The sequence below is a fragment of the Clytia hemisphaerica genome, unplaced genomic scaffold, assembly GCF_902728285.1.
Source record: "Clytia hemisphaerica strain Z4C2 unplaced genomic scaffold, Clytia hemisphaerica genome assembly, whole genome shotgun sequence".
Taxonomy (NCBI): domain Eukaryota; kingdom Metazoa; phylum Cnidaria; class Hydrozoa; order Leptothecata; family Clytiidae; genus Clytia; species Clytia hemisphaerica.
Window position 1 is genome coordinate 2,611,388 of NW_027103979.1, and position 22,956 is coordinate 2,634,343.

Sequence of the window (22,956 nt, forward strand, 5' to 3'; positions counted from 1 at the left end):
TGGGGTTGTGCAAAATGGAGCGTATTTATTTTTCTTATAAGCATCGTCTTCATAAGATTCAAATCCACAACCTTTGAAGGTTTCGAATTTCGGTGATTAGAATTTTGGACTTTTCATTTTAAAACACATCTTATCCTCAATGTAATATTGTTTTGTTAAATTGATTTGCAGAATGGAATGCTAAAATTTTGCTGCAATGTCATTGCACAAGAATCATTAAGAAACAAGCAAATCATAATGGCAATCCAATTGTTAAGAGCTTAATCATAAGCTGATTAAATATTTCAATTCGGAAAAAAACGAAACCGAATAAAATTAAAATTAAAATACTATTCTTAAGTGAAATCGTTGACTTTCTTTGAATGAACCAATCACCAAAATTCAAAACCTTCAAAGGTTATGGATTGTAATTTTATGAAGATGAAGCTTATAAGAAAAATAAATATGCTCACATTTAACACAATCCCTAACTTGCTTTGAATGAACCAATCGCCGAAAGTCAATAACCCTTGAATCAAAAGTTATTGATTGTATTCTTATAAAGATGATGATTATAAGAAGAAAAAAAATGCTCACATTTTGAACAAACCCCAAGTTGCTTTGAATGAACCAATCGCCGAAAGTCAATACCCCTTGAATCAAAAGTTATTGATTGTATTCTTATAAAGATGATGCTTATAAGAAAAATAAATATGCTCACATCTTGCACAAACCCCAAGTTGCTTTGAATGAACCAGTCGCCGAAAGTCAATACCCCTTGAATCAAAGGTTATTGATTGTATTCTTATAAAGATGATGCTTATAAGAAAAATAAATATGCTCACATTTTGCACAAGCCCGAAGTTGCTTTGAATGAACCAATCGCCGAAAGTCAATACCCCTTGAATAAAAGGTTATTGATTGTATTCTTATAAAGATGATGCTTATAAGAAAAATAAATATGCTCACATTTTGCACAAACCCCAAGTTGCTTTGAATGAACCAATCGCCGAAAGTCAATATCCATTGAATTAAAAGTTATGGATTGTATTCTTATAAAGATGATGCTTATAAGAAAAATAAAAATGCTCACATTTTTCACAAATCCCTAAATTGCTTTGGAAAACCACGCCGAAAGTCAATACCCGCTTGAATAAAAATTTTCCATGATTTCTTATAAAGATGATGCTTACAAAAATGCACAATCTCTAACTTGCATCACCGCACAACAGTACCATTTGAGTGCAGCATTGCATCCACCAGTAACCCCATCAATTCCACCATTGTGAATTCACCAGAACCAATGATTCCATCATGTCATTGACCAGCACCATTGATTCCATCATTGCATTGACCAGCACCATTGATTCCATCATTGCATTGACCAGCACCATTGATTCCATCATTGCATTGACCAGCACCATTGATCCATCTTTACATTGACAGCAGCATGATTCCATCATTGTATTGACCAGCACCATTGATTCCATCATTGTATTGACCAGCACCATTGATTCCATCATTGCATTGACCAACACCATTGATTCCACATTTGACCAGCACCATTGATTCCAGCATTATATTGACCAGCACCATTGATTCCATCATTGCATTGACCAGCACCATTGATTCCATCATTGCATTGACCAGCACCATTGATTCCATCATTGCATTGACCAGCACCATTGATTCCATCATTGCATTGACCAGCACCATTGATTCCATCATTGTATTGACCAGCACCATTGATTCCATCATTGCATTGACCAACACCATTGATTCCATTACTGCATTGACCATCACCACTGATTCCATCATTACATTGACCAGCACCATTTATTTCATCATTGCATTGACCAAAGCCGTCAAATCTTTCAGTTTATTCACAAACACCAATTTACAATAAGAACAATTGGATTTATTATCTCCACAGTCATATTCACCAGAACGATCAGATCCTGGCTGTACAATCATCAGATTTCCCAAATTCTTGAATAGATTAACCAGAGTCGTTAGGTTCTCCCAAAATCACTGGGACCATTAGCTCTGGCGCAGAAATTTACAAATTTTGATAGTTCATCGACACGTCAGGGCCACCATTTTCAGCTTTTCCCCCATCGTTACTTCGTTACTTTTTCGTTACCCTTCGTTACTTGCGTTACTTCATCGTTACCGACCGTTACTTCATCGTTACCTGTCGTTACCTACCGTTACTTGTCGTTACCTATCGTTACCTACCGTTACCTACCGTTACCACTTTTAGTAACAACGTGTTATCCATCATCTTCAAGCTTACAAAATTGAGATACTGTTTTGTAAGAAAAATGAAATATAAACTACTGTACAGTGAACACTGATAGAAATTTAATTTTTTACGAATGATTTTATTTTATTATCGAATGGTCAACAAGAAAGGTAGAATCTTAATTCCCTTTAAAAAAAGACAAGAACCTGTACCCAGCCTGCAAAATTTACTAAAAGGTGATTGTTCTTGTGGTCAAATTTATATTGGTGAAACCAAACGAAAGGGGAAATTTTCCTCAATGCCTCAAACAATTGCAGAATTCATAAAAACATTGAAGCATGATATTTATTGATATCAAGAAACCAGGACTTAATGACAAATTGATTCATCAAAATTACTTTTATTCATAAATGGAGTGACGTAGATTTTTATGCATTTTCTTTTTTTTAATGTTTTTGATTTGATTTTTTTAAATTAGCCTCAAGAAAGTGGAATTTTTTAGATGTAGATGGAAATTTACGAAATAGAACATGGAACACTTGTATTTTTATAAAGCTTGAAGATGATGGTAACATCAAAATATATCGCTTGATTGTTTAAAAAAAATTTTAACTTAAAAAATGGCTCCAAATTATAACACATATAATTCAAAGTAACCGTATAATAACAAAGAAGCCAAAAAACAAAACAAGGAAAATCAATTTGATGTATCACAATGAATCTAACAAGTAACAAGGTTGTTTTTTTATAATTAAGTTTAAAGTTTTAGTCTTCTGGGTTATTAAGGCTGTTAACACTTAAGTGTAGAATGTTAATCGGGCAAAGATTTTCTTCTTTGCCCAAATATGTTGGGCAACATTTATACAATTGCATTGAAATTCGATTTTCAGACAAAACGGTGGTAGAGAAAAGTGCTTAGAAAATACCCTTGAAAATAGCCCTACTGGGGAAGCAAAAAATATCGGTTGCCCCTGCAAAAAGATCAGTCACCATGAATTTTGCTCCAGATCTATGGAAATAGCTACTTTCTTGACTATTTTTGATGGGGGCGTAAATATAGAAATATCGGTTGTCACCAGTAAACCAGGTNTCCATCATTGCATTCACCAGCACCATTGATTCCATCATTGCATCGACCAGCAGCATTGATTCCATCATTGTATTGACCAGCACCATTGATTCCATCTTTGCATTGACCAGCACCATTGATTCCATCATTGCATTGACCAGCACATATATTCATCATTTATTGACCAGCACCATTGATTCCATTGATTCCATCATTGTATTTGATTCCAGCACCATGATTCCATCTTTTGATTCCATCATTGCACCATTGATTCCATCATTGGACCAATGATTCCATCATTGTATTGACCAGCAGACCATTGATTCCATCTTTGCATTGACCAGATTCACCAGCACAATTGATTCCATCATTGTATTGACCAGCACCATTGATTCCATCATTGCATTGACCAGCACCATTGATTCCATCATTGCATTGACCAGCACCATTGATTCCATCATTGCATTGACCACCACCATTAATTCCACCATTGTATTGACCAGCACCATTGATTCCATCATTGCATTGACCAGCACCATTGATTCCATCATTGTATTGACCAGCACCATTGGTTCCATCATTGTATTGACCAGCACCATTGATTCCATCATTGTATTGACCAGCACTATTGATTCCATCATTGTATTGACCCATGATTCCATCATTGCCATTCATTGACCAGCACCATTGATTCCATCATTGCATTGACCACCACCACCATTGATTCCCATTGTAATTGACCACCACATTGATTCCATCATTGCATTGACCACCCCATTGAATTCCCCATTGTATTGACCAGCACATTTTGTTCCGCCAGCACATTGATTCCATCATTGTATTGACCAGCACCATTGATTTCCATCATTGTATTGACCAGCACCATTGATTCCATCATTGTATTGACCAGCACATTGGATGATTCCATCATTTTATTGACCAGCACCATTGATTCCATCTTGCACTGGCCAACACCATTGATTCCATCACTGCATTGACCATCACCACTGATTCCATTATTACATTGACCAGCACCATTGATTCCATCATTGCATTGACCAGCACCATTGATTCACCAAAGCCGTCAAATCTTTCAGTTTATTCACAAACACCAATTTACAATAAAAATAAATGGATTTATTATCTCCACAGTCATATTCACCAGAACGATCAGATCCTGCTGTGCAATCATCAGATTTCCCAAATTCTTGAATAGATTAACCAGAGTCGTTAGGTTCTCCTAAAATCACCGGGACCATTAGCTCTGGCGCACAAATTTACAAATTTTGATAGTTCATCGATACGTCAGGGCCACCATTTTCAGCTATTTCCCCATCGTTACTTCGTTACTTTTTCGTTACCCCTCGTTACTTGCGTTACTTCATCGTTACCGACCGTTACTTCATCGTTACCGACCGTTACTTCATCGTTACTTGTCGTTACCTACCGTTACTTGTCGTTACCTATCGTTACTTACCGTTACCTACCGTTACCACTTTTAGTAACAACGCAATGCATTTGGTTGGTTTAATCGGAGAAACGTTTTTTCTTTAAAGAAAGAAAGCAAAAAGGTTACAAGATATTCAATTCAAAGCATGGGCAAAAAAGTTTATGTTTTGATTTGGTTTGATTGTTGAGGTTAAAATATATACACGCATACTTTACATTGATTTTCCAGGAATACAAAAGAAGGAATTAAAATATGTGATTACTAAAACCTGTAAATGCGTAATTAGAATAATTAACATAATATATGCATGGATCGTGCATCGCGCATCGTGAATCGTTGGATCGCGCATCGTAAATTACACAAACCGTCATTAACTCAAATCAAATGACTTTGGAGGTTCGGTGAAATGGTGGCCAAATTGCAGTCTCATGTTTTGTCAGATAGTCCCAAGTTAGAGCAGTTGAAGGTGCACCCCGTTGAACGACGTGCATTTTTCAATTTTTTCTAGCCTCAGAAATAATTTTTCTTTTCCAGTGGTGGTCTGAAATTTCGATAAAAATCCATGTACTTTTGCAATTAATGCATCGGAAATGCCACTCTCTTTTGCCTTTTTTAACTTAATTGCCTTGGAAAATCATACATTTTCTTCTCTCGCCTTGGAAATTTTGAATTTGAGTGAAAACTTTTGCCCTCAGAAATCCTGTGTCGCCCGCCCCCTGTTACAGACAAATTGTGGAATGGCAAAATGAACAACAAACGTTGAACGCATAGTTGCCAACTTGTGAGAATGGAAATGCTGGACAACGAGCGAGCGGACCACCCAAAAAAAATTGAGCTGGGGGTTTGGGGGGGGGGCACTCTTAGTTAGAACAATTTTTTGGGCCTGAAATGACATAGGAATGGCTAAAAAACACTATTGTGGAGCAATACCGTCTTTAGCCACGAATCAAGCGCATTAGCCTCAGTAAATATTAAGTATACTGGACATGGTTCATTAAGGGAACTAATTTTTGCGGTAACTAATTTTCGCGAGACAGCTTCCCTCAAGAAAAAATTTAATTTTCGCTGGACTAATCTTCTCCTAGGTAAATTTTAACGGGGATTTAAAATTTCGCGAATTGGTGAATTTTTTCAGATTTTCAGATTTTCAGATTTTTTGTTAGTTCCCGCACGAAACTGTCTTGCAAGAAATTAGTTATTTCTGATCAGAAATAACCGATATCGAAAAATTTAACCGAGAAATAATGAGAAATTAACGATGAGCAAAAATTACCGAGAATCTGTTTTTTGAATACAAGTTGATCTCGGCTATTTCTCGCTAATATCTCGTTATTCCTTAGTAAGATTTAACTGAGCAGCGGAACAAAAAAAATCTCGGTTGACCATTACCGATGAAAAGATAAGTAAAAAGGCAGAAAAAATATAGGTAACGGCAACTGAAAACCATTTTAGCCATTATCTGACTACAGCTATCTAAAAACCTCGAGTGAGCTACAGGATAACTCCAAAATATTATCTTGTCCGTTGAATTAACGAGAATAAAGTCAGAAAAATGATTAGTAAAGCCTAAAAAACCCCCGGGTGCTTGTGCAAAACAGGTTACGGCGGCGGCGGTATATACGAGCCATAGCATAGGCAGGGAACCCTTTTTCATACCTCAATAGTCTCTCAAAGGGGTACAAGTTCATAAGTAAGTCTCTGAAAAAGCGTCCTAAAATCACGAAAATCGAATATTTCCCTCTGAAAGGGTCACAATTTCCTGGAATCTTTCCCATTTTTAGTCCCGCTAAGGGTCCGAGGGTCAAACTTGGGCGGAACACAACCGTCTGTAACTTATCCTGCACCCCCGCCCGGTGTTCAGATGCAATTAAAAGGTAGTAATTGATCTTCGAGCAGATCGTACCTCCCTTCCTTGCCATTCACGCTTCATAGGTTAGCCAGAGTGCAAACAAATCTACATTGCGGCTCGTTTTACCGCATCCAATCAGATTCGAGTATTCTTTCCGACGATCAAACCGAGAATCTTCCTTCTTATTGTTTTAATAGAAACGTGTCTTGCAAACAGAGAGAAAAAGCTTGTCAATTTTTTATTGCTGATGTTATTATTTTTGACTCTCTATAACAAAACATTTTTAATTTTATCGTCTTTGGCATATGAAAATTCTTCGGCAAAGGCGACCATGTCTTTACCGAGTTTGTTGCGATTAAGTCAATAGTATACATCTTTCAATTATACTATTTGCTTAGAACCTTGACTATTCGTAGGTCGGCTCTGAGTAATTATTAAATGAGCTTTTGTTCTCGCAAAGACTTTGGTTCTCGCTTTCATCTTAAGGCACCCAGGGGATTTATTATTTAGTAAACCCTTGGTAAGGTGACAGTAGTCATTACCATAATTTTTATGTCTTGACTTCCCACTCATTTTCAGAACAAGGATGGACTGAGAACGACAACTCACAAGCGTTTATCTCACAAACTTGAACCCACCATTGGAGAAAAGAGAGATTCAAAAAATGTCGACCAAAATGGCCAAGGCAAGCAAAGGTTTTATTGGCTTGCTATTCACACGCAACCGAGCGTATAATAGATTGTAAATCTATCAGATTCACTCTAGGTAGTCGGCTTCCGAATGTTACATCACGATTGGAGAAAGAAGAATGGATATTTTCCGACTAAAGAATTGTCCACCCTTCCACCCAGGACATTCTTATTCCAACCCAACCCAACCCAACGCTTCGTATTAAATTTTGGAAAAAATGTTTTTGTAAATCCTTCTCTTGCCCTAGTTCTTCCATATTTATTAGCCTGGTTTTTTGAATTTTTCCACCCAGGACGATTTTTATTCCAACCCCCTTCTCATTAGATTTTTTAGATTATTCCATCCTACTGTTTATTCCAAACCCCCTTCAATTATGTACCCGAGAGTACTGACAAAAATATCTAAAAAGCTTTTACTTTACGAGATAGTGAAAAGGTGAGCCAATCTGAGGCCTCGAGCCTTATCAACCTGATTGCTTATTAGAAAAGTGTACCAAGTAAGCATTACATCCCCACTAGTTACTTTAATGGGATAAATTTTCGCGGGGATTAAATTTCGCGGTTGAGCTCATCCGCGAAATTTTAAGATTTCGCGGGGATTAATTTTCGCGGATGGCACTAATTGGGGGGCATTATTTTCTCGATTTTGTGACTTTTACTGTCAAATTATGCATATTGGTTCTTGAAATACACATTATTTGCGCCTCTTTGATGCAAGTAACCATTCAAATACTATTTATTTGACATATTTTGAGTTTTGTTTAGAAATATTTCGTGGATGGGCCTTTTTCAAATTTCCAACGGGACTTATTTTCGCGGATGACACCCAAATCCGCGAAATCCGCGAAAATTTATCCCATTAAAGTACTTTAAAGGAAGAAACTTTCAAGAATCTTTCAACGATTTTCTGACCAAAACATTCTTATCCTAATTCCAACAGCTAATTGATCTTTGGGAAAATATTTTTGAAGTTCCTTCATAATGTCCAAAACCTATATATTTCTAAACTTTTCCACCAAGGAATATTCTATTGAGATTTTTCCAAATCCCTGTTTATTCCAAATCCTCGTCTAGGTATCCGAGAGCAAAAGATCTCATCATAAAACAATGATTTTATAATTAATTTTATTTATTTTATAATAATATGTCAGACATCTTTGAATAAAAACTACATCCCGAATAGAAAATTAGAAATCGTGACAATGGGCTCTTCCAGATAAAAACGTTCATAGGGGGTGAGGATATATTGTCCAGGGGTATCGAAAAAATCCTTAAAAATGCCATGTCCATTGGATGAATTTGTCCAGGGGTAAATTTTAGTGTCGATTTAACGCTTGTCTAGAGGTAAGACACGTGTCCCAGGGGAGGGGGAACCAGGGGTAGAACATTGAAAAAAATAATATACCCTCCACCCCAATTTTTTCTGGAAGAGCCCAATAATTTTTTTTTAAATTACGAATAAACTAACAAAAATTCACCCTATATGCTATATAAAAACGTGATGAAAGAGAACACTTGTTAAAAGCCCAACAATCCTTTTATTACTCTACAGGGTGTCTGTAAAAAATATCGAGTCGACCACATTTATGAGTAGAAAGTTTTTGTGTGTTTCGCTAAATTTGTATAAAAGTCTAGTCATCAAACTTGATACTTTTTTTACGGACACCCTGTATAATCTAGACAGAAGAGTTGTTGTAGATTTTTTAAATGCTTTGGGAGTAGACAACATTTGTTTTAAACGAGGCTTGTAAAAATCAATATCCACGAAGGAGAGCGGACGGACTCTTTAAAATCTCTTATCTCTACCGACCAAAGAACCTTGTTTGTCAGTCAATTAATGCTGAAGTATAATAGTAAGAATAGTGAAACAGTAAATATACCTTAAGGTAAAAACACTAGGAAAAGCTAAGGGAAATTCGTTTTTTCAAAATGAAAATTGAGATTAAAAAAGCGAACAAATAAATTACAACTAAGAGAAATGCAAGCTTTATCACTTGAATTACACCTACCTAAGATAAGGTCAAAACCAAAATATTGAGACAAAGTGTAACAGGTGTTGGGCCAAGAAGGATCTTTTGTGCTTAGTTGTAGGGGTACTCAGGCTCTTCCAGATAAAAACGTTCATAGGGGGTGAGGATACTCTTTTGTGCTTAGTTGTAGGGGTACTTGAGGAAAACATAAAATATTATACTACAGTGATATACTAGACACTTTCCAGATTTTTTTATTTGTTTGGAAAAAATCAAAAATGCACAAAATTACGCACAAAAGAGTGTAGAACATGAAAATCCCTCGTTTCCAACAATCAAGGGCCTCGAAAACAGAAAATATGACTATAAAAGGACTGAATTAATTCTGATCAAACTCTCAAACCTAAAAGATACCAGAAGAAAAACTTTGTAAATGAAAAATCGGATTGAAATAGTAATATTAATAGTCTCTTGGTAAGTGAACAAGAAATTGCAGATCGCCATATCGAATAAAACATAATTTACTGATTATAGACGAAACTGGTACACATTCATAATCTAATTCATCAGAGCTTCCAATAATTATGTGTGATTCCTGACTAAGAATTTTGAAGGGTTGTAGAAGAGCCAGTGTGTGAGATGAATCTGCTTCATTATATTGAAAATAAAGCATTACCCTTCCAAAATTTCGATGGCTTTTACTTCCATATGACACAACCGTAGAATCGCGACGAAATACACGAGTGTATGAGGTGGAATGGAATTTATTATCGCTGATTGAAATCCTTTTAAATTCTAAAACATCTTTTTGAGCTGGAGCATATCCCAAATAATTGGTTAGTGGTTCGGTAAGGAGGTCGGGTATTTGCTTTCTTTCAACCTTACCCAACGCATAGATATTCTCTGCTATTTTAGCCGAATCTGCTAACACAGGCTTCCGTTTGTTCAAAGTAAGATAAAAGTTATATAGTAGTTCATCTTTCATTATGGTGTTTTCTACAATTTCCGGCAGGGAATGAACTAGATTAACAGCTGAAGTGAGTTGGAATTCAACTTTCTGTGACCCATGGATAACGTTTAATATAAATTTGTTTTTGTCCTCAAAGGGGAAGCAAGAGTGGGTCCATAATGGTCCCAGCTCCCTGACATCGTCACACAAATGGACTAGTTGGTGAATGTTTGACAGTTCAAATCGAGCACCATACATTTTGGAGAATTCTTTACAAAATCTAAATAGCTTTTTCTCGGCATCATTTATTTGTTCTGGTAAAATTGAAGATCTCAAAAGTGTGTGGATAGCATGACTTAGAAAAGAGAAGTGTTCCAAATATGTATTTGGCAAAATGTCAATGAGCGTTGGAATTCCAAACAGCAATAGAAAATTTGCAAATTCAGCAGCTTTCCAGTCCTTAGAAAATTTTGAGTAGGATCGAGGTAAGCGGGAAATTTCATTTGGTGGTTTAATTCCTTCTAAGCGTTTGTCAAAAACATCGATCTTATCATGAGAAGAGAAACTTTCACTTTTGAAGTCTTTTGAAAACCATAATTTAAGTAGAAGTTTCATAACACCCAATGCTAACCCGTGCATGTAGTCTATTCCAACACTTTGCACGAGATCGTAAGCACTCAAACTATGCAGCCAAGTTGGGTACTTCATTCCCTGCACTGGTTTACCCTGCTGAAAACCTTTGAGAGCATCAGATTTAACATCATCATGATTACGTTTAGGGCCATTAGGATCCTTGGTATCAAAAGGATAAGTCCAAACTGATCCCTTCGCGGAAACTTTAACACTCTTTCCAGTTTGTAAACACTTATTACACCCATACATTCCGTTGAACTGGGTGCAGGCACAAATTAGAGACTTAGCTGGCAGATCAAAAGTTCCAACCAAAAGAAAACATTTAATCAATTTGAGTTCCTCAATACCACCACTTGACTGTCTTAAAAGAACTGTTACACCAGCTTCCAACTCTTTCAGTTCCTTTACAAAAGATTCCAAGAAGATCCATGTGACGGGTTTAGCACTACTGTACCACACCCCAGCAAATATCATGTTTTCACTTTTGTAACGTATATTTGGTGGCAGTTCATTGATTACAAGATAGATGGGCCAAAGTGAGATTTTAGACGATTTGAACAATGGAACACCGTCTGTGTTCCAAGTGAAAGAAATGTTGTACGGGTTTGAAAGATTGCAACCTTTTGACCAGTTATTCTGATATAAAGATCCATCATATATATCTTCGATTCCTTCCTCATTCTGTTTTACACGTTTGAACCGGTATTGAAGACTCTCGAAAAAATCTGATCTTCGAAAGAATTTCTTTAGTTGCAGAATTATGGGAAATTCGATGAAATAGCTTTTGCTTTTTGATATTTCCTTACAACAGTTACTACATATTTTTATTTCTTTAGACTGGACTTCTGTAAAGCAATACGAACAAAATTCATGAAAAACCATAGGGCTCTTTAATTGGCTGAAAAACTTTTTGAACATGTAGAGCGTTTTAGGTATTTTGGAGCCTCCTGGTAGAAGAATGTGTATTAAAAGCAACAAGTTGGACATAGCTTCACCAGATAAAGAAAAACGAATGCTATAAGAAAGGATGAGAATCATTGCTCCAGCAATTGTGATAGCACTACCTTCAAAAAGTGGTCCATCTTTTCCAAAGGAACCGCCGCTTTCACTATTTAATTCCGTTTCATCGTTTTCATCATTATTCGATTCACCAACAATATCCTCCACAGTGACTTCTGAGACAAAGTCCTCACTTAAATCACATTCACCAACTTCATCATCCAGCAAATTTTCGATTGATTGCTCATGTGCGAAATCATCCAAAGTCATTTCAAACAATTTGAGTTTTTCATTCCGTACATTTTCAACATCGAGTGCATCTGCATCCCCTGAAATTTGATTAGAAACAATTGTATCAAAGTGTCATCAATATTAAAATATACCATATAACATGTACATATTGTGTTTGCTGGACTTAAATTGAAACTTAGTAAGGTAGAAATATAATTCTAGGTATATATTCTAACTAGACCGTACCCCCAGGGGAAGGGCAGCCTGGCAAAATGACAGACGGCGTGTGCGGGAGCTAAGGGTGTGTGTTTTTCAAGGTAACCGAAATGCACTGTAAGGGTGTGTTTTTTGATAAATACATTGTAAGAGTGCAAATTTCCAAACTCTAATAAAAAATGAAATAGAATGAATTAAAGATGAAGGAGGTGATACCAATCTTCAATCTCGCCTTGATTCTGGTTACTTCTTTGACACTCTTTTTCATGTAAATAATAGTAATGGTAAAAACCCTTAAAGTTTAGTGCACTGTAAGGGTTTATAGTATTTGAAAAAATGCACTAAAAGGGTATGATTTTACAGTAAATTCTACTGCACTGAATTTTACGCCGCACATGCTGTCGGTCTATAAACCGACTGCCCCCCCACCCCCGGGACCGTACCCAGAATATTTAACATCCCAATTTATAAGGGAACATTTTGTATATGGGCAGTGAATAACATATAGTTTTTTAAGTAATTTATATTGAACACCATGACCGCTTAAGTGAGAGCAAATGATGTATTTCTTGGATGGTATAGGGTGCCATCTTGATTTTCATTTTGCAAAGTACACTGACTACTGCAAGTTGCACAGTGGATTTACGTTGTTTTGGAAAGGAAACTACAGTTTGTCCAGTATAAACCGGTCAGTTTCATGTTGTATGATAGACTTCTGCACGCACATAGGCTTCTGCTCATCCTCTAAGCATCCCCGTACCCCTTTTTGCCCAAGTACCTCCCCCAAAACGCCCCCATAATAAAAAATGGACTGTTATTTTTTACCCAAGTGCTCTGTTATTTGTTCTGCAAGAGACAAATTTTCCTCTTCTGCGTCATAATTAGTATCATCATCATTGTAGTTTTCATCGATTCCATTATTGTCATTGTCACTATTATGATCAAAGGACACGTCATGTTCATGTTGAGTAATATTGACATCACGATGAATTGCAATATCATCAAGAATGTTGTTTGTGTATATATCATTAACCACGGGCAATTCCAGTGTGTTCTCTTCCTCAAAATTTTCACCATAATTAATAATATCATATGGATCAATCTCGAGGGCATCTTGCGAGTTTTCTTCCATGATTATCTTCCAACTATTCAGCTCTTCAGCTCCTGCCTGCTGCGTAAAGTAAGAAGTCTGAGACCCCTAATGAGTAGTTTACCACTATTGAATAACTAGCCTTGAACTTTGACTTGCGAACGAAGGCTATTCTGATATAAAAGTACAGCTACACGGCCCCAAGATCTCCTATAGGGAATACTTGATAAATAGTGGTATAAGGTGTAGATAGGATCTAAAATGTCGTATGAAAAACGCGCGAAAATTTGTTGATAATCCTTTTCCCTTTCGATAGTTTTCGAGATAAGTCACGCATTCGTTTTCACCAACAAAAAGATAAAAGTAAGTTGAAAATGCATTGAATATATATAGAATAAAGGCTCATTGAAACAAGGAAAATCACATAGTCTATTTTATAAAAAGTGGTACAAAATAGATTATTTCCATTTGTATTCGATCATTCCGATTTTTCATCTTGCAGTCAGGCAAATCCTAATAATCCTTGCATTTATGCACGGGAGCGAGATCCAATACTACGTTGCAAATAATGGTTCTAAAGCTCTAAATTTACATGAAAGGAATGTTAGTCTCACACACTTATTTATTACCACACTACTTTCACGCATTTTCGACCATGGAGGTAGAAAGAAAGCAGGAGATGAATGTATTTTTCCCTCTCTGATTGCTGTTCAAAATCTATTGCATTGTAAGCGTTGTCCTTTGATTTTCCAGGCTTGCCCGATAGCTCACTCCATTTCACTGGATGTGTCAACATTTATAAAGAAAATTGTTCAAATTATTTGGGAGAAATTATGATATAAATTGGCTCTTAATTAGCTTTAAATCCCTTTAAAGTTATATTAAGTATGAAATGATCAAGTCTGCTTGCTTGTAAATTATAATTTAACTTAAAAAAGTGAATTTTTACTTGCATAAGACAGCCATAAACATTTTGAAAGACAACAAACTTTACATGCTACTTTCATAAACTATTAGCTTGGAGGATTTTGGAGGAAACTAAAATTTATTTGTCTTTTAGCTTGATCATTTTCTGAAAAAATAAATATAAAATATCCAGGATTGCGAATAAGTTTATAGAGTTAAAACTAAAGGGTCTTGACATCAAGCGATTTCATTTCACAATGGAAATTCTTTCATAGTTGCGCCAAGTGTCCCGCATTAAGCGGGACATGTATGCAAATCGACCATTTTTCCCACTGTACGTTCGCATTGCCTGTATCCCGCATTTCAAAAACCTATAAAAATGCGCTAAAAGTCAGGCAAAAATTACAAAAATCAACCCAATAATCGAAAAAGTACCTAATAAATTTTAATCAAAACTAATTGAAAAAGAATATTGAAAAATTTGATTAGGTTGAAGAGTATTTGATTATTTTTGATGGATTCATTCGATTAAGAATCAAATTTATTGCATTTATTTACTTTGTTTTCAGCATGTACTCCGTTCTTGTTTGGACATTAAAAGGTAATGAAGAGCTAAAGCCTGCCTTGGTGGAGGTAATGAAGTCCAATGATATTGTATCCATCAACGGCAAAGTTTTTTACAAACATCAGGGGTGTCAGTATGAAGGAAGAGAAGAATCTTACTTTGGTATGTAAATTTTGCACCTATCTGAGGTGTTCTAAGATAATAACGGTTTCCAATTACCTGAAAAGAAATATTCCAGTTTTGAGAAAAGGAAGTTAAAGATGGAGGGAAAATTCCCTGATTTTGAATTTTGAGAAATCAGATTGTCATAATAGTTAAGATTCAAAACTAGTGTACGATCAGGGGCTATTTCGTAATGAAAACTACTCTTTATGTGCTTTAATTCACGTTTTTATATTATGTTTGTGTTTAAATTTGTTTTCAGAAACTCGACAGCAAGCGTTAAAGCGAGCTGAAGTTGTTAAGGGTATTGAAAGCTTAAAATGTGATAGCCGGCCGAAACGTCGATTAATACCAAAACGATTTCTAGAAGAAGGAGAAGAAGAAGAAGCAGAAGAACAACAAGAAGAAGAGCTGCAAAATGCTGTTGTTTTATGTGAAATTGATGTGGTAATTGTTCAGAAAATATTTTATTACATTAAAGCATGGTTTCCACCAGTGCGATAAGGGATCTTAAATTGGTGAGAACTTATTTTGGCCAAAATAAAAGAAATTGCCCATTCGACAAGATAAGTTTTAGGATTTTTGCTGCTCCCTAAAATTAGTTCTCTCCAAAATAAAACTCCCTTAAATGTAATTATTGATGGCGGTCATTTGTTTTTTGCAAACTTGAGTTAAAATGAAACATTCAACATGATAAGCGTAATCTGAAAAGAATCCAAAATTTTGAGTGAAGACCGGCTGTGACATCAATTTTTGTAATGGAATGTTTGTGTCAATCTTTTCAAGTGAAAACAAAAAGTTGTTGTGAGTTGAAAAGGGTTTCATAATATACAAAATAGGCAAACTTTGGTAATCTATATACTAACTGTTTGTTTTGGAATACTGTAAATATTGACATCTTTCAAACATATTGCCCTCACAAGCTTGCGTTCATACTTTATGACATCTGTCAATATTTTACAGTTTTGCCCTTATTATTACAATTTTTTTAGTTTATTTTTTAAGTCAGGACCAATAGTAATATCAGTTATTTGTAACTGTCTGCATTATCCTGTAAAAATATTCAATAAAAAAAACAAAATCAAAACAGTTAGTATAGGGTTAAGCAGGGTTAGGACATTAATTCTGTTTTTTTTTTTGAAAGATGACCCGTAATGCAAAAAAGGATCTAAAATGGATGTAGTAAATGAAGTTTATATTCTATTAACATACCCTTGCTTTTTATAATTATAGACCACCCCTCAAAAGAAAAAAAAGAAACGAATTGCAAACACTCAGAAAGCTAAAAAACAAACACAGAAAGTAAGTAAAAGTACACTACAGTTGCTGCTCTCTAATTTGATTTTCAAGAGGATTGAATTTTCATCCCTAATCTAATAAACACAAATTAAATAAATGAATTATAGAGCAAGGGAAGAAGAATACTACAAAAAAAGATTGGTAACATAAAATACAACAAATAATGTGTTATTTACAATAGTTTCTTAAAAAAAATGACTGAGAGCTTGAATTTAATCAAATACTGGAGCTTATCAAATGATAGGATGTTGAATTAGAGTCTCAACTAAAAATTTAGATAATTTAATTTTTAATTTAATTCAGGCATCAAAACCCTCAAAGAAGGTTGATCAAAATCAGGATGGTTTGTCTCGTTTGGTTAAAACAATACATCCAGAAAAAGTAAGCTTTACATTTCATCACTGGTGGCCTGGTAAGGGTGCACTGTTAGGTGGATCAATTTTTGGAATGGATTTAAGAGGCTCCTAACAGACCTAAAAATCTAAAATTAGCGAGTTGGGGGCGTTTATTTGGCACCAAGAGTATTGTCCTTGGCCTTATGGGGTAGGTTTCAATTTTTAAAGATCAACCAGTGTTTATACAGATCTTATCACTCATTTTAGTTAATTTTGTTTATCAGGTAGTAGAAGAATGTACATTCTCAGATATCCTGAAAACTATCAATCCAAGCATTGTAAGAATTTCTTTTGTACACAAGTATTACTCTTGGATACCTAATAGATGGGGATAGGAATAAGCAGGGGGTTAAAAAATCTCAAAACTTAGTAAACAGAGAGGTTGGGATTAAAATTTGCAGGGTGGAAAATATGGAAAAGGCAGCTAATCTATATTATAATACCCAAAAATCAAAACTATCCAATTCTTGCATCATGCTTTTTCGCTTTTTAAAGCACACAGCATTTTTTCCCGAATTTTAGTATGTAGGGGCAATGAGCCATAATACATATCTTCAGTAAAATGTGGGTTATTGACACTTTCTACTACAGGCAAGGTTAATTTCTTGGGAAACCGCTCGTGCAATTTGATTGCACTTTGGTCGTGAAATTAATTCTAACTTGCCCTCCTTCCTACGATTATTAGAACCAATTATTTTCTTTTTTAGAATGATTTGTCCACTTCGACAGGGGTAACAAACCGTAATACATCCACTTTGACAGGGGCAACGAACCGTGATACATCCACTTTGACAGGGGCAACGAACCATGCTACATCCCCTTCGACAGGGGGAACGAACCATGCTACATCCCCTTCGACAGGGGCAACGAACCGTGATACATCCACTCCGACAGGGGCAATGAACCGTGATACATCCACTTCGACAGGGGCTATGAACTATAATACTTCCACTTTAACAGGGGCAATGAGTCGTAATGAAAAACATGTGAATATCATTATTTTTTTCCTACAATTGATAGAACATTTGAATATGTACTAGTAATAACATGGTTTAGAGGGTGATTTGGGATTAATAACCCCGAGGTTCATTGAAAATATTTAAAAATAGCTCGAACGTAGTGAAAACTATAAAAAACATTCGACTGACACGCTTATTTTGATTGGCTTAAAAATTTTATACAATATTTTGTTAACCAATCAAAATATCGTACGATACTTTTCTTTCAACCAATAGAAATTTTTGTTTACATCAGGGTGATTACAAAAAAGCGGGCTATTACGGATTTATCGCCCTGCTCGTCCTTTACAAATCTAAGCTAAATGTAATCAACCATATAATTAGGGTCAGTAAAATGCTTGAGTTATTGACACTTTATACTAGAAGCAAGGTTAATTTCTTGGGAAAGGGATTTGTAAAATTTAAGACATGAAAAGGGTGGTAAGAAAATGTTTTTTTTCCAAAAATGAATAACCTGCTGTCGCTCGTGCAATTTGACTACACTTTGGTCGTGAAATTAATTCTAGCTTCTACCCTCCTTCCTATATACGATTATTAGAAGCAATTATTTTCTTTTTTAGAATGATTTGTCCACCTCGATAGGGGCAACGAACCGTGATTCATCCACTTCAACAGGGGCAACGAACCATGATTCATCCACTTCGACAGGGGCAACGAACCATGATTCATCCACTTCGACAGGGGCGATGAACCGTGATACATCCACTTCGACAGGGGCAATGAACTATAATACTTCCACTTTGACAGGGGCAATGCGTCGTAATGAAAAACAGGTGAATTTTCATTATCTTTTTCCTACAATTGATAGAACATTTGAATATGGGTCAGTAAAATGCTTGAGTTATCGACACTTTATACTGAAAGCACGGTTAATTTCTTGGGAAAGGGATTTGTAAAATTTAAGACATGAGAAGGGTGGTAAGAAAATGTTGTTTTTTTTCAAAAAAATTAATAACCTGCTGTCGCTCGTGCAATTTGATTACACTTTGGTCGTGAAATTAATTCTAACTTGCCCTCCTTCCTATACGATTATCAGTACCAATTATTTTCTTTTTTAGAATGATTTGTCCTTTATATGATTCACCTTTATAGCCCTAGCTTTTAAGGTACTACCTTAAAAGAAGAAATTTTGGCAGAAAGAAAATTTGAAGGATTTGGATTTACTCAAAATCTGCCAAATTAGGCCAAAAAGCCAAAATTAATATTCTCCATCATCCGCTAAATTAAATTCCCGCCAAATTTAAATTTTTTTATTGACATCCTAAATTTGTGCTATTTCAAGCCTCAAAACTGGTTTTTCGCTTACTTAATAACGCTTAATTCGCTAAATTAAATTCTGCCAAATTTTATTTTCTCAGCCATCCGTCAAATTAAATTCCCTCCAAAATTTCTTCCTTTAAGGTATTATCAATCCAATTATTTTCATTTTTAGAGAGATACATCCACCTTGACAGGGGCAATGAGCCATGATACGTCCACCTGGACAGGGGCAATGAGCCATAATGAAAAACAGGTGAAATTTTGTTGTTTTTCTCCTACAATTGGTGTCTTGAAGGTAGAAATTTTGACGGAAAATTTGGTGGATTTGGCGGAGTTAGCACGCACTGTATACTTCAAGTAAGGTGAATTCCTTGAGAGAGGGTTCTGTAAGTTTTAAGACATAGAAAGAATATTTTATCACCATATCAGAATTGGTTTACATTGGCTTTTTCAGTGTAAGTTTTGATATTACTTTTGCAATCAAGTTTCAATTAAAGGGAACGACCGCTTATAAATATAGGGCATTGAGGAAACTGCCAGTTTCTAGGTATACTCTGAAATAAGTGCTAACGTCAGCAGGCAATCTAATTGGTTTATCTGAAATTCGAAAGTTGTTTTGAAACATGTTTATTAAAAAGAAGACATTGCAATGCAACGGTAAACAAAAAATCGTTAAAAGGGAAACCCCAAAAAAGCAAGGACAAAACTCGAATAAAACAAAACCGAGTATTTTCAGATAAAAAGAGTTATACTTATATTTTTCAATATGATTCATCTCACAAGGGTTTATTTTAAAGCTGTGGTAATTCTTGTCTCATAAAATGATGAATCCGTTCACTTTCTAAAATGTATTTTTCTGATAAGCTCGATTTTGTTTTTTGGGTTTTCCAAAGAGAAGAACTGACATTTGTAGTTATTCCCTTTAATCCAATAATTTTTTTAAGTTTTGATATTACTTTTGCAATCAAGTTTCAATTAATCCAATAATTTTTTATGGTTTTCACTAGGATACTAGCTTCACATTTTCAAGTGACGAAGACGAGAACGATGAAAATGTGCCGGTAAATTCTTGTTATTTTCTTTGTATGGTATAATTTGACACAGAGTTGAACACTTAGCTGCACGAATTTTGTCATCTACTTGACAAAAACGCAATGTTTGGCAATAAAAAATGTTATTTCTCATAAACGGGCTTAAATTGGATAGGGTTTGTTAACGAATTATTTATACCAGCTATCTCTGGCATTACCTAGCATTAAAAAGCATAGACAAATCCTTGAGCATATTCGAGACTGAAATTCAAAAGATTCTTAACAATTTTAGGCCAAGGTTGTCGGCCCCTAATTTTTCTCACAAGTTAAAAGCTTCTCCTTCCCCTTACAGGACGTTCAAAGAACACCACAGGTATTTTTTAATTATTTTGCCTGACTACAGTAAGCCAATTCTCTCAGAAATATGTGAAAACTTTGATGATTTAAAGAATAATTAAAATTAATAGTTTTTACAGTTTTATTTCAAAAGTACGTAAATGGCCTTGAATACCTCCTTCTGTTTTTTTCTACATTCAGGGTTAAAGTTTTATGGAAGTAAATTTGTTTTTGTACATTTAGGTTGCGTCAGCAGCTATGAACAAATTACCTGGTGGATCACCTGACATAATCAATAAATTCAAAAGCCGGCTTCAATCAAAGGAGCTATTTCAAAAGAAGACGTCTGCTTCTTCGTGTGATGAATGTGAAAAAAAAACGCAAGAAATAAATAAATTGAGAGGTATCTTATACCACTATGACTTTATTTTAAACCATTGTATTTTGCTTGTATTTCTCATTTGCATAATACTACATTTTGATATAATTTGGTCTGAGTAAGTTAAAATTACAGTTGTTGGGGATAAAAATACTTTACTTTATTATAATTCGTTCTAGGCTTACTTGCTCAAATCCATGGACTGGCTGGCAACCACGACAGACCATCCCAAAACAGCCCTACAGCGAGCCCTATTCCATTTAATAATAGCTTGGTATCAACTTCAAATATTACTCCACAGGTACTATTTTACTAACTCTTTTGTCCCTAATTGTAGGGGGTGAGTTTTTTGGAAGAAATTACTTAAAATGACCCCCCGTCATAATAAATTGATATTGGAGTGATTTTAGTGATTTTCCCTAGGAAAATGAAGGTTTTGACACTTTTTGGGCAAAAAGTCATAAAATGGGGGGTCATAATTAAATGCTATTGGGGGTGAAAAATTTCGAAAATTGCAAAATGACCCCCCTCCTACAATTAGGGACAAAAGAATAATGATAGGATGAGAATCCCATTCACGTTTGTTCATTTTATGCATTGTTGATGTGTTGATGTTTTGTTGTTTTTCTTCAACGTTCATTATTGTTAAACGCTTTGGTGAAACATACACTGAACATCTTCATTCCATTTTTATTAATACATATTATATTTTAGTATGATTGAACTTTTTCTGCCTTATTTACAGAAGCGACACATTTTTCTCTGGAAGAAAATAGCGGAGTGACTTTAAAAAAGCAGTCATGTTTATTAAGTGGCGACTATTTTTTTTTCTGGGGTGCGCAGTCTCAAACAAACTGTTCGTATTTTTTATTTCAGCGAGCCATCAGCTTGATCCCGCTCGTTAAAGAGGAAACTTTGTTAGTGCCAAAGCTGGAATTCTTCAACATGAAGAGTGATGCACTGACGAAGCATAATCCAGGCAAATACCTCCTGAATGAGTTGATCAAGCTTGTTTTTACGGTCGATGAACTAGCCAGCCACAAAGCTACTCACAGTCGCTCAGTAAAAAGCCAGCGTCCTGGTTTAGATGAAACTAAATGCAATACTATACGAGGTTTGGAACGTTTTGTATTCATTTTCTCTTTTCCTGAGATTAGAAAATCTGTATGGGGCCGTCCATATAGTACGTACGCAAAGATTTTCCAAAAATTGGATACCCCTCCCCCCCTTGTACGCAGAGAACAATAGAGAGGATGTCATTTAAACAATAGATGTACGCTTTTGCTAACCCCCCCTCTCCCCCCTTCACTGCGTACGTACTATATGGATGGCCCCTATTCAACACTATATTATTAACAATGAAATAAAACAATATAATTATTTCAGGTACTCTTTTTTTGTGGCCATGTTAAAAAGGAAACTTAATTTCACCCCCTACAATTATGCACACAAAAGTAGGAAATTTAAGCCGTTACAAAATACGGTTGACGTACGCAAGCTAGGAAGGAAAACATCAGGCGAATCAAGCACGCTCCGCTATGATTTTTAGCCCGCGCGGGTGAATATATTTGTCCGCCCGTAGACCTCATACGTCAAGTACAAGATCGCAGTGTAGCTCACACAACCCTTTCTCTACGTGTATATACTTAATTTTTTTTATTTCTACAGCCTTTATCAATAAGTTCACTGGAGAGAATTGTCCAACAAAGCCACTGTCGTCGGAAGAAATGAGAAAAGTTTTTGAGTCTCAAATCGGTGCGGCAAGGAAGAAGAAAAAAAATTCGCTTGTCCCATATGTTCCTAGTTCCGAATAAATTGTAAATTTGTTTAATTTGTAATTAACAATAATTTCGCAAGATTTCCTCTTGCATTAATCTCGGCTGTATCATGGTTATTTCTTGGTTATTTCCCTTGTTTTGAACGGCATTTTCAGGTCTTTTGCGCATTAGCGTTAGTGGGTAAAATTCTCGTTAACGACCGGTTAAATATTACTAAAAATCGTTCGATCATTAAACACGTTTTTCTTGGGTTTTTCTCGGTTACTCCCGGTTAAGGGTTACCGGTTCTTTCTCGGCTTATTCTAGGTTTATTCTCAGTAAAATCGTAGTTCCGACTAGCTTGCTCTCGGCAAACGATAGGTCAATAACGTTTTCAGCCCCGACTATATTCTTGCTATTTTCTCGGCTTAAAACCATTTCTGATTAAGGCTTTATTCTCGGTTATTTCCAACTCGCC

General features: G+C 35.5%; 2 protein-coding genes across 3 annotated transcripts; one reads left to right on the forward strand and one right to left on the reverse strand.

Annotated features, from left to right (window-relative positions):
• Window positions 1-8,400: 8,400 nt before the first annotated feature.
• On the reverse strand, window positions 8,401-13,465 carry LOC136810999 (uncharacterized). The gene is made up of 2 exons (XM_067067609.1): window positions 13,105-13,465; window positions 8,401-12,161 (listed from the first exon to the last, which is right to left on the reverse strand). Exons 1-2 carry the CDS (start codon window positions 13,409-13,411, stop codon window positions 9,712-9,714), a joined length of 2,757 nt encoding a protein of 918 aa, XP_066923710.1. The 5' UTR covers window positions 13,412-13,465; the 3' UTR covers window positions 8,401-9,711.
• A 166-nt stretch (window positions 13,466-13,631) lies between these two features.
• Window positions 13,632-22,600, forward strand: LOC136811001 (serine-rich adhesin for platelets-like). 2 transcript variants are annotated; one of them, XM_067067610.1, is made up of 15 exons: window positions 13,632-13,732; window positions 14,845-15,002; window positions 15,265-15,449; window positions 16,236-16,304; window positions 16,605-16,682; window positions 16,921-16,974; window positions 17,404-17,682; window positions 18,276-18,488; window positions 19,148-19,228; window positions 19,983-20,036; window positions 20,359-20,379; window positions 20,586-20,745; window positions 20,901-21,022; window positions 21,598-21,835; window positions 22,390-22,600. In XM_067067610.1, the coding sequence occupies exons 2-15, from the start codon at window positions 14,846-14,848 to the stop codon at window positions 22,533-22,535; spliced, it is 1,857 nt and encodes a 618-aa protein (XP_066923711.1). In that variant the 5' UTR covers window positions 13,632-13,732; window position 14,845; the 3' UTR covers window positions 22,536-22,600. The 2 variants fall into 2 exon arrangements, with proteins under 2 accessions (XP_066923711.1, XP_066923712.1); XM_067067611.1 differs by lacking the exon at window positions 20,359-20,379.
• Window positions 22,601-22,956: the final 356 nt, after the last annotated feature.

Coding starts and splice junctions, on each gene's coding strand:
- LOC136810999 (XM_067067609.1), bottom strand. CDS start 13,411: ATGGAAGAAAACTCGCAAGATGCCCTCGAGATTGATCCATATGATATT. Junction 12,162..13,104: donor ACAAATAACAGAGCACTTGG/GTAAAAAATAAC, acceptor ATCAAATTTCAG/GGGATGCAGATGCACTCGAT.
- LOC136811001 (XM_067067610.1), top strand. CDS start 14,846: ATGTACTCCGTTCTTGTTTGGACATTAAAAGGTAATGAAGAGCTAAAG. Junction 16,683..16,920: donor AAACAATACATCCAGAAAAA/GTAAGCTTTACA, acceptor TTTGTTTATCAG/GTAGTAGAAGAATGTACATT. Junction 16,975..17,403: donor AAACTATCAATCCAAGCATT/GTAAGAATTTCT, acceptor TTTCTTTTTTAG/AATGATTTGTCCACTTCGAC.